This window comes from Callospermophilus lateralis, chromosome 11, assembly GCF_048772815.1.
Source record: "Callospermophilus lateralis isolate mCalLat2 chromosome 11, mCalLat2.hap1, whole genome shotgun sequence".
Taxonomy (NCBI): Eukaryota; Metazoa; Chordata; class Mammalia; order Rodentia; family Sciuridae; genus Callospermophilus; species Callospermophilus lateralis.
In genome coordinates, this window is record NC_135315.1 from 94,265,541 (window position 1) to 94,277,789 (window position 12,249).

The 12,249-nt window shown below is 38.2% G+C and overlaps 1 protein-coding gene across 7 annotated transcripts in view; it reads left to right on the forward strand.

Moving 5' to 3' along the window:
• LOC143409445 (cyclin-dependent kinase 15-like) overlaps positions 1–12,249 on the forward strand; it is an 83,325-nt gene that overhangs the window by 9,095 nt on the left and 61,981 nt on the right. For 4 of the 7 annotated variants that reach the window (XR_013092653.2, XR_013092654.2, XR_013092652.2 and 1 more), the window contains exons 1-2: positions 2,653–2,867; positions 5,139–5,216. The exons of 2 other annotated variants lie outside the window; for them this stretch is intronic. Coding sequence is in view for 1 of the 5 variants with exons in the window: in XM_076869714.2 (XP_076725829.1) it covers positions 2,815–2,867; positions 5,139–5,216 (131 nt within the window). In the remaining 4 variants the exon portion in view is untranslated. Of the gene's footprint in view, positions 1–2,652; positions 2,868–5,138; positions 5,217–12,249 lie in introns of those variants that run through there. One more of the 7 variants, XR_013092658.2, reaches the window with a different exon arrangement.

Sequence of the window (12,249 nt, forward strand, 5' to 3'; positions counted from 1 at the left end):
AAGATCTCAGGCAATTGTCTATGGATTTAGAGGATTCATCTCTGCAGAACATAATTCAAAACTATGTATCCAAATCAAGGCCCCAACAAACTTGTGTGCTTCAGATCTTACCTAGTTTTCTATTTTCATACTTACATTTCACCTTACATTCCTATAAATATCCCAGTTGCCCAATACCTGTATTCATCCAGCAGAATGACTTTTAACCCAAATCGAACATGATATTACCCTTAACCATACTCTGTTCCCTCAATCTATTTTCACATAACAGCAGGTGCTGAGTTGATCTTGCCATACAGGTATGTAGGGAATCCTACAGCTGCTGAGAAGCTCAAAGGTAGATGCAGAAATGATCCCTGGAGCAAATGTAGGCAGCTAGGTAGGACCTGTGAGGTCTAAAGTCATCTTCCATGGACAACAACCCAGTCAGGATGAAGGGATGAGGCTGAATCAGCCTCTCTCTTCTCAATGCAGGGAAGAGGGACACAATCAGGTCTGTGTGGATTGCTGATCCCGGGCTCCTAGGGTGTATAGACCTTTATGTCTTGTGAAAATGTCACAGGAAGGTGGGGCAGCCTCCATCTCATGGGACCCTTGGAAACAACTGTTAGGACAAAGTGGTTGCCAAGGCAGTGACCTCATTCACTTCCCTGAAGGAAGTGACCTCACCTCACTTCCTTGGTGATGGAACTCTCTGAACTTGGGATCCAGGAGGCGAGGCATCCAGAGGCAGTTCCACTCCCAGTGGGCTCACTTGATTGTCTGTACCAAGGCCAGAGTCATTCTTTGTTGGTACCTAGTGATGCGTGGATAGCCAAAAGCCTTGAATGGTCTCAACAGGGGCCTTTCCTGAGAAAGAAGTGTTGGCTCATTGCTGGCTCCTGACAACTACACAGAGATGGCCAAGGAGACCAGAGCTGAGACAGGACAGGCCACTGCCGAGGAACATATTTTCACCCACCAGTCAGAGGACAGAGTGGATAGATGCAGACCAAATACAGGGGTGGTTTGTGTATCTCAGTGGGTGTGTGTTTAAATTTGTCGTTTTGTCTCATGTTCTGAGAACATGAAGGAAAAACGTTTTTTTTTTTGTTGTTGTTGTTGGCTTGAAATGGACTGTTAACTAGTGAGCCTTTTTAGGTCAGTGGATCTCACTGGGTTTGTGGTTAAAGAGAGTAGAGAGAAGAATGCAGCCGTAAATGTGTCCTGTCTAGTGGAAAACTTTGCAGGACTCCTCATGGCAAATTTATGAATGGACTGCTGCTTGCCTTGCAGATGGGCAACACCTACCAAGATCCTAAGTTCCTGTATTCTTCCTGAATTTTGGCCACTCTCTGAAGGGGTTCATGGTTTTGTGTCCAAGATGTGTACCACATTCAAGCTCTGTGATATGGCCATGGACTTGATTGCTGAAGGGCATGCCAAGCATCTCAGAAAACTCAAAAATTAGCATGACTGGAAAGGATCTCTCTGGAGAATCCCTGCTTGGATAGATAGTAACCCAAGTTGCATGATTAGGAGCTGTCAGTGCCACAGTGTTCAATTAAAGTTTTTCTCCAGGCTTCTTTCTTCCCTATTGTTCTGTTCCCCTGAATGTCAGGGAGGTGTTTGCCTTAGGGCACTCCTTTGTAACTCCTCAAGAAAAGAGTTTCAAATGGAAATGAAGAGGCCTAATCTGTGACTTTGAAGTAAAGTGCTTTGTAAAAGCTGTGTCTGTATCAGACTCCTGGCCCTGTGTGTGGCTGTGAATTACATTCTCAGCACCCCAGGAAACTCGGGAAAAATCCCATATGTTCATCCCAATCTAAACGGATGAAAAACAATTGTACTATTGGATGAAGTCTCTTGCCTTCCTCTGGTCAGGCTCCTGACCCCTATGAAGTCAGAACAGGGATCCTCTGTGTCAAATGAGTTGTTGCAAGCCCTCCAGTAACTAGCACACAGGTGTTTGGGTTTTTTCATGAGTCCAGTACACTGTCAGGCAGGAGGCCTCTAATTTGACAAGCAGAGCAAAATTAACTACAAGCCCATTTTATCTATCCTGTTTCTCAGGAAGGGTGTCCAGGCCACCATGACATTTGGCATATCATGGGCATGAGAGCTTACTTTGCACACCATCTAAGACTGCTCACCCTATAGAAACCCCCAGCCATAATGTTATGATGAGTGTCTGTATGGAAGAAGATGAGGGCCATGTGGGAATGTTTGTGTTAGCATAATGGTCTTTAGTGTGGTGGTTGGAAAAGATAACTGGGTCCACCTCAGCTTCAACTCTGGTGTCATGCCATTAGAGACTGAGTTCTGGAACTGATATCAGAGAACTATTGCCATGAATTGTGTTGGGATTTTAGAAGGTCAGGCATTAGAGGAGCCTTTGGAAACTGAGATCTAGGCCGAGGGTGGCTTTCTTCACAGCACTGGGATGCTCAGCCAGGATTTCACATGATTTTGCTGTGAAAGCCTTTTCTGCTATAGTTGAGAGCCAAAACTCACAGGAACCTCATATTTTAGACCCCAATGGGCCTGGATTCCTGTGACTTTTCGCCACTCCTTGGGAACTTTGCATGCATGCGATCTCCAGAGCTTTTACTGAAAGGACATTCCTCAACGGTTAATGGCTCCTGAATGAATCAAAACCCACAATGTCAACGTCTTCATTCTTGAAATATGGCTAGGCCAATACCATGAAATTTCTGAGAATCCCATGACCAGAAATCCCTGGAGAATCTTTAGATCTCCTGTTGCTCATCATGAGTGAACCAGCAAGTGCCATTTTTGACTGAGTGAAATTCATGACCATGGAGAAGAACAGAGATGCCAGTGAGTAGGAGCCAGCAGGGAAGTGGGCCTGGAGCAATGGAGTGCAGGTGTGTGATCCAACATCTGTGGTGGGACCCTGTGTTTCTGTCATTGTCTTCCAAAGGACATGTGACTGACAAGGTGCAGCCAGGAGACCTGAAAATATAAAGGCATGTTGTTGTGGGGAGAGGATTTGGTGCGATGATCAGAAACAAGTTGCTTTGCTCAAGTGGGAAAGATATATGGGGTAGCAGCCCAGTTTGTGTTTTTGCCTTCAGAACCTGACTCACCCAATGTGGCAGATCTCCCTCCAGCACTGTGTCCTGGTTGACCTATTTGTATTTCAAAAACAAACACCAATTTGCCAGGGAAGCTGTAAGAAATGCCATTACAACTGGGCGGTAGCCAAAAGCTTCACAATGCACCCAGGGAGACATTCATACACCAAAGGCCACAGTTACCTGCATAGAGAGGATTCAGCTCTGCTGCCTCCTGTTCCTATTGGAAAATATGAACCCATGTCCTCCTGTTCACATAGACTCAGAGCAAGCTTTCATGATCTCACTACAAAGGAAGCTAAAACACAAAGCTATATTTCTAGAGGACGAATGTCAGAGGCAGATAGTCAAGAAGTCAGTAGGCCAGCAAAGTTCCATGTTTGTGGAATGTTTACCCTGTCCTCTACTTTTGGGATCTCTTCTGCCACACCCAAGTTTGTGAGCTCCTCAGAATTTCAATTCCAGATATGTATTCACAGATTTTTTTCCTCTTCTCCTCTCATTGTGTCTTCTTTAGGGTGATAGTAATGTCCAGGCATTGTGGTGGATGACAGTGGAAGATTTTTATGTGCCACGTGTTCCCATATGTATTAGACTCATTTTCCGTTTTGCCATGTGAAATATTGAATCTCTGACATTAATCCATAACCTTGTAGGCTCTGACTACTTATCCTAACATCGATAAAAATAATCCTAAAGAATAGAAGTAGAGGCATTTGATAGGAGGCATGGTGTATACTTGGACTTGCCTTTTGCTTCATCAGAGATACATATTATAAAACCTGTGACACATTTTTCTCATTTTACTTCTCCAAGAATTTTCAAAATTAACGAATGTGTAACTTCCTGACTCCCTGTCTCTGTCGCCTGGATCACAATGGGTATTTTTATATACATATATATAATCCTACTGCCATCACAGGTATATTTTTGAGAGTACTCTCACTTTGGTAAATACGAATTTCTGAAGAGATCACTGCCCCCCAATACACTGAGGTAACTGAAAATTCAAGCTGTGGTGAGCTTTATACTTCAACCAGTTTAGACATGAAACAATGTAGAGGAAAATGAATATTTTGGGTACACATGTGAAGGATATATATATCTCCTTATGAATTTCGATTGGCATACATACTATTACATTTTAATGTATTAAATATATATATATATATATATATATATATATATATATATATATATATATATAGTATGAATTTGCAAACATGAACTATATGTGTCATATACTTATACTACCTTGATTCTTTCATGTCCATCTGCGTGGATTTATAATCAACTTTTCAGGAGATATTTTTCAGAAATATTCACTTTCTTGACATACATATTCATTTCAGAATACTCAGAATGAACTTCAGTGTATATTGAGTACTAACCCTAATATTTCTACAGCAAGTGACCCAGTTTAACATCAATGAAATTATATTCATATGGGACATGATGTGTATTTTGAATTAAATTTTTATTCAAATTTGTTATATTCCTATTTCTTCAGTATGTATACATCATAGGATGTATCATTTCATCCAGAATTCACAAATTGATATGCATATGATTCACTTTCATTCACTCCCTGTATCAGATCCCATGTATTTCTCCATGTTGCTTTACTTGCATTTTCATGAGATTCTTTTATATCACATAACTTTTGAATTCCATCATCATTTTTGAAGCAAAACTCAAACAGAGTTGGTTATAATTAGTAACCCTAATATTACCATTACATGTATAATTACTTGGATTGAATGTTTGTATGTGAATACCAGATTTCATGTATTTTTTAAAATATCAATTCAATCCATTATTTAAAATAGTAACCTGTTATATTCTTTATTCACCCTATGGTCTATTCATGCATCATCTCTATATACATAAACCCAGGGTACACCTATTTTTATCCCCAAACTCTAAATGACAGTGTCTCAAAACATGCTCCCAGAAATGGGGAAGAAATACGCATGTCACCTGATCCATATATTCCTTTCATCACATCATGTTCTGGACACAAAATGCAAAACTCACACTTATCTTATTCTTCTCCCAAAGCCTCATTTTAAAGAGAGCATGGATTACTGAAATCATCTACATCTGCATTGCCTATTGTTTTCAAATTTCAATTCTATGGTGAGTATACACTTGATTCTTTCAAGGATAGTGTGTTCAACTACCCCCTTGTTGAAATTATCCCTGATCTTATCACTCATTTTGTACTTTGCCTGATCTCCTAACATCCTTATTGATAACTATTTCCCCAAGTGCCTTGTTGTGACTGACTCTTCATGTGTGCTGAAATTCCCATTTACACTTCTCTGCATGGTCAGACAGATTTGCAGGGAATTGTTGGGCGGTGTGCTAGGTAGGACTTTTGGGTGCAGGTGGACGTGGGGCAGCTGTTTTCCTGTGGACAGTGGCTGCTTCATCCACAAAAGCAACTGGTTGTCCCCCACCAGAGCTGTCCAGAGTGATGGCCTTTTAATTTTATTATCAGGACCATGAGTCTTCTAGCAGGGATCACACCTCCCTAAGAGGTTGTAAGGAAACTCTGAATAGAAATCCACATAGTGGTGGAAAGATCTCAGACCAGCCATCCCTTGGGAGGTGGAAGTTAAAGGTTAGTTTCACTCAGTTGGCAGAAAAGTTTTGAGGGAAAAGTTAATTTTCATAACGTTTCTTTTAGCTGGAGATAGGATAAATGGGGCAAAGATGAATGTGCTTTTGTACATTGGGCTAATTGGGTTAGATTAATGAATGTGGTTACATATCCAGGGCACAATATGAGCTACTTTTGTATGTACAGATTCTTTTACTTGCCACTGTAATCTCAGAGGGTAGACATCATCACTCCCCAGTTCTTACAGATTCTTTCCCTTTGTACTTTCTGGATGCTTATAGGACATTGATTCCTCTCCAATCTGCTGGGCTTCTGCAGGAGTTCCAGATTTTTCTCCCCACTGTGAGAGTTTTGTGCATTGAGTGCAAAGCTTCAGTTACCAAGTGCTTAGTTTAGCTGTGGTTTGTCCACCCAGGGTTCCTGTGTTGGAAGCTTGCTCCTGAGTGTGGTGATATGGGGGATGGTGGAACCTTGAAGAGGTGGAGCTAGTGGTAGGTCACTTGAGGACACTGCCCTCAGAAAGGGAGACCTGAAGTTGCTGCCCTTAGAAGAGACTCTGGTTAGTTCTTGCATCTTGAGAGTCATTATGAAAGAGTAAGACTTCTCCAGTCTCTGGCTTCCTAGCTCATCATGTGCTCTCTCCTTTTTGCTTGTATTCCTGCAACTATGCGATCTGCCATGATGTTATATAGCCAAAGAAGGAACCCTCATCAGAGGCTGAATTAATATGAACATCTGATTTTGATTTTTTCAGCTTCCCAAACTGTAATATATAAACCTCTTTTCTTTATAAAGTACATAGCCCACAACCTCAAATATACGGGTCACTGGAGGAACCCAGAAACACCATGGAGGAACCCAGCAACACCATCAGGGTAGTGCCCAGGACACATTATCCATCAATCTCTCATCAGACGAACCAGAGGGAGCACAGGGTTGGACATCTGCACCTCCACCAGCACAGTACTAACACCAGAGATGGGAGTTCAAATCATTCCCACAGGAGTAAAAGGACCTCTTCCCCAAGGAACAGTAGGCTTATTATTGGGACACAGTTCTTCTACTACAAAAGGACTTATGGTAAGTCCTGGGGTAATTGATCCCAATTATGAAAGTGAAATAAAAATTATAGCTAGTTCTCCAAAGGGTATATCAGTAATTTCACCAGGAGACAGAATAGCACAGTTATTAATAATACCCAGCCTACATGATAAATTTTCCAGTAGTACAATAGAAAGAGGTTCCAGGGGATTAGGCTCCACAGTTGTAGATTGGTCTCTGCTGTCTTTAAATTTAGATTCTCGCCCAATGCTAAAACTAAATATTCAAGGATATGAATTTAACGGGCTACTGGTCACATGCAGACCTTAGCATCATATCTCATCAAGAATGGTCAAAACATTGACCATTACAACAAGCCAGTCAAACACTTTGAGGCCTAGGAGTGGCAACTAATCCCCATAGAAATGCAATGGTGTTAGATTGGAAGGATCCTGAAGGATGTGAAGGAACTATACAGCCATCTTTATTGGATCATCTTCCTATAAATTTATGGGGACGAGATGTCCTAGATCAATTAGGTTTGCAATTAACAAATAATAGCAATCCAAATGCGCCCACTATTATGGCTAGACAAGATTTGGGGAAAGAAAAAAGATTAGGAGAACAAGAACAAGGCATAGCAGCACCAATTCAAATAGATCAAGGAATAAATAGACATGGATTGGGTTTTCAGAAGGGGTCACTGAGACAATAAAAATTACTTGGAAATCAGAAAGACCAGTATGGGTTTCTCATTGGCCCCTGAGTAAAGAAAAGATACAAGCAGCCCATGACCTGGTCAAACAACAATTAACGGAGGGACATATACAACCTTCCATATCTCCCTATAATACTCCGATTTTTGTCATTAAAAAGAAATCTGGTAAATGGAGATTATTGCAAGATTTAAGAGCCATTAATAATGAGATGCTTATTATGGGACCTGCTCAATCAGGGATTCCCTAATAGTCTGCTTTGCCAAAAACCTGGTATGTTTTAGCTATAGATATTAAAGATTTTTTTTTTCGATTCCAATTCATCCTGAGGATAGTCCATGTTTTGCATTTACTATCCCTGCACTAAATCATGAAGTTCCTGATCAGAGATATGAATGGAAAGTACTCCCTCAAGGAATGGCTAACAGCCCAACTATGTGTCAAATTTTTGTTAACAAAGCAATCCAGCCACTTAGAAATCAAAATCCTGAACTACAAATATTTCACTATATGGATGATTTATTATTAGCACATAAACTTAAAAACACATTGCTAGAATATTATGCCACACTTACAAATTTAGTAAAAAATTATAATCTAGAGATAGCAATAGATAAAGTACAATTAAATTTTCCAATTAATTATTTAGGAGTTCTATTATCTTCAACCATGGTGCATTCACCAAAAATTCAAATAGAAGTAGATCAACTCAAATCACTGAACGACTTTCAAAAATTATTAGAAGACATAAATTGAATAAGACCTTATCTAGGCATACCAACGGGAGAGTTGGGACCTTTATTTGCTATCCTAAAAGGCCCATCAGATCCAAATTCACCCTGCATGTTAACGCCTGAAGCAAGAAAGGCATTAAAAATCATTGAAACATATATGGAAAATATGCATTTGGATAGAATTGATATAAGTTTGCCTTTATTATTTATTGTAACACCAACAAAAAAATATTCCTACAGGAGTATTTTGGCAAGAAGGTCCATTATTGTGGATACATTTATCTTATTCTTTTAACACTATTCTTATTAGGTATCCTGAGGCTGTAGCACAATTAATACTCAAAGGAATAAAAAGCAGCAAAGGGAGTGTTTGGAATTTCTCCCAATAAAATTATTACTCCATATACTATGGATCAAATTGTTGAGTTAGATAATGAGTGAAATACTTGGGCAATAATCATTTGTAAATCTAATATTTCATTTGATAACCACTTACCATCTAATCCTTTATTGTCTTTTTGGTCTTCGCATCCTATAGTTTTTCCAAAAATGACAAGAAAAACACCTATCATGAATGCTCCCAATATATTCACTGATGGGTCAAAAAATGGTACAGCAGTAGTAGGTACCCCTGATCAAACTTTTACATTTTCAGTACCCAAACAATCAGCTCAAAAGGTAGAGCTTAATGCAGTATTACAAGATTTTGTGATGTTTAAAGATTCTGTATTTAATTTATTTTCTGATAGTCAGTATATAGTTAATGCTATAGTATCCCTTGAAGATGTTGGTAGGATTTCCCCTTCCTCTACTGTTTTCTCTTTGTTTTTCACTATACAAAGTCTAATCTGGGACAGAAAAGATCCATTCTTTATAGGACATATCAGGGCACATACAGGATTGCATATACATAGTCTTCGTTTTCACCCAAATTTAATTTGCCCAGTTATACCTCAGTGTTGTAGCAGTGCTGTGTACCTGACATAGTGCTTTGATATTATCATACCATTGTAGTGACCTGGAAGAGATTTAAGAGTCCTTTCTCTTTTTGAGTTTGAATCATAGCTTTGATGTGGTCTTTCTAGTTTTATGTTCTTGTTCCTAATGTAAAAGTGTTTAACGCTTTTTGGTTGTTTGGGAAGTAGAGGGATAAGGTTTTAACTGATTATTCTTGAATTGCTTTTACAATAAGCCAATTTTATTATCTTTAAATTCATCAACTTTATATATATATATATATATATATATATATATATATATATATATATATATATATTTAATTTAGGACTTCTTAACTCTACTTATGATTGATGGAACACATTGATTTGGAATTTCAGATCTTCCAAAGCGGTATTTGTTGTAATATTATTTTTTAAATATAGTGCCTTTTAAAAATAACATAAGGAAGTGACTGTAATACAAAAAATGTTGATGTTTCAAGTTCTACTCATTTTTGGTAGATGCATTCTATATAGAACATGGCAGAAAGATGAAAAACAACAGTAATTGTGTATTCAGAATTCATACCAATCAGTGGTGAAACAGTGCAAAAGCAGGAGGCAATATCCATTGATTGATTTCACAGCTTTTGTATATCTGAGAAATGAGTGCTCCGATGAATTTTATCTTTTCAAGCATGTTTTTGTAAGAATTGTAGGTTTGCCTATCTTAACATTTATTTTCTGTATTTTAAAATCAAGTATTCTCCACGTTTTAAATGTTTTATATTAGAGACTTCTCTAATGCACACTTGTACCAATATTGTACCTTTTGTTTTTAGATGTTAAGCACATGCTCATGTTAAGTACTTACAAAAATTGTTACATTATGTTTTCTTATGTAATTTATTTTTGGTTTGTTTATGTGATCCAAATATATTCTTTCCTTAAAAAAATCATGCTAAAATAAGTAGAGCACATCTAAATTTACATTTAAATACAAATGGAATTCTAATTTAGTGACCTGAAAACATATGGACCTGTCCTTAAAATAGCCCACTTTCCAAAATTAGTTATCTCTCTGCCTAAATTGTGCTTAACAATGTTTTTAAAACTTAAATATTCTGAGTTAATTTGCATATTATATTACTTAAGAATTACAATAACATTTTATTTATTGACATAAAATTGCTTGAACGACTAGTGTTTTTTTTTTTTTTTTTTTTGCCATCCTAGATATCTTACTGTAGTTTAATAAATATTAGCCAAATTGGAGTGGAAGTTAACTTATATATGAGTGTTGTATTAAGAATGTTGCTTTACATTTCATGCAAAACTATTGATGATTTTGCCATTTTTATGTAGAAAGCTTAAGACTTTACTACAGCAATTTAAAGTTACCTCAGTATAAAATACAAATAGCCTTATCTGTTATTTCCTGTTTACTCAGTATGGTATTGCTAAATTCAGTGATGTTTTGAAGTTTAAAAATTATTATTTCTGAATCTATGTAAGTGCACCTGAACCGGTATTTAAAATAACCCCCATGGGAACACACTTTAAGAAATACAGTATTCCATGGAGTGTGGTGGTGCACCCATGTAATCCCAGCTACTGTGAGCCTGACTCACAGGTCATGTCAAGGTCAAAAGGGTAGAATTTAAACCCTGCTGAAGCAGGGTTTTGAATTTGAGGCCAGCCTCGGCAACTTATTGAGACTTGGTTTTAAAATATACAGTTAAGAAAGGGTCTACAGGGGTAGCTCAGTGGTGGAACAACCATGGATTCAATCCCCAGTATTGTAAAAAACACAAACACATTCCATAAACATTTGTCTTCATATTTTTCTAAATATGCAACTGTTGTAACCGCAGGGCAGGCATGTTTAGAACAGTATTTTCTGCTAGATGAACAAGGAATTTCTGAGTTGTGAAGCTTCCTAAGCTGCTTGTTTTAAGAATGTATAGCTCAGGTCCGGGATTGTGACTCAGTGAGCAGAGCTCTTGCCTAGCATGCATGAGGCACTGAGTTCAATCCCCAGCACCATATAATAGTACACAAATGAAATAAATGTATTGTGTCCATCTATAATTAAAAAAAAGAAAGAATGTAGACCTCTTCATGAGTCTTGCTGGATAGGCCTCCTGCTTTTTGTGCCATGGTTCAGTGGTTCTGATGCCCATCTGTGCATTAGAATCACAGCGGGACCTTAAAAAAATCTAGGTACATTTCAATAGATCCTGATTTACAGGGTATGAGGTAAGGACTGAGAATTGTTAGTTTTTAAACTGCTACCCAGGTGGTTTTAATGTGCATCCATGGGTAAAAACTATCATCAGCCTTGGAGGAGAATGTTAGCAAACAGACTCAATGTCTTTTGAGTTTTAACACTCAGCTCACTTCTTCCCAGACCCCAGCGGCAGACAAAGGCAAAGCTTTCAGGCTCTGAGTCCTACACCTTGGCGTAAGGTTATCTCCAAGAGATGGCAGTACAGGAAAATTCATCTAAACTTATTTGTGTTTTCTTTAATAGCAGGTAATTTATGGAGGTACTGAGCTATATACTTGCTGTCAGAATCATGTTTAATTCTCCCCAAAACCCTACAAAGTAGTTAGAATTATAATTTTACAAGGAGAAAACAAAAGGGCAGAATGAACAAGGAAAGAAATATGTCCAAGCTTACACAACTAGTAGACGGTAGAATTGAAACCAAAGGAAGTCTGACTGCAGTATTTACATGATTCACCTTCACACCAAGGGAACCCAATAAGGATATTCTTGATATAAGACAGGGAGCAGAAATGAAGGTTGGACTTTAGGGAGTAGTGGGGTCTGGGGAATGCAGAGACTCATTGCCACTCAGCTCTTGCCAGTTGTTACCAGGCCTGGACATGATCCCCAGTATAGATGAGACATCTCTTTTCCTAGGAAACAATATAAAGAGTTTAAAATTTTAAGCATGAATATTTTACAACTTTAAAACAAGCCATTCAACCTTCATTACAGACTACATTCTCTTCATTATTTTTCATTCTTGCTAAAGAAAGCTCTAGCCAAGACAGAGGTGCTGAATGATAGCACAAATAATACATTAAGCTTTGTACTTTCTTGGTGAG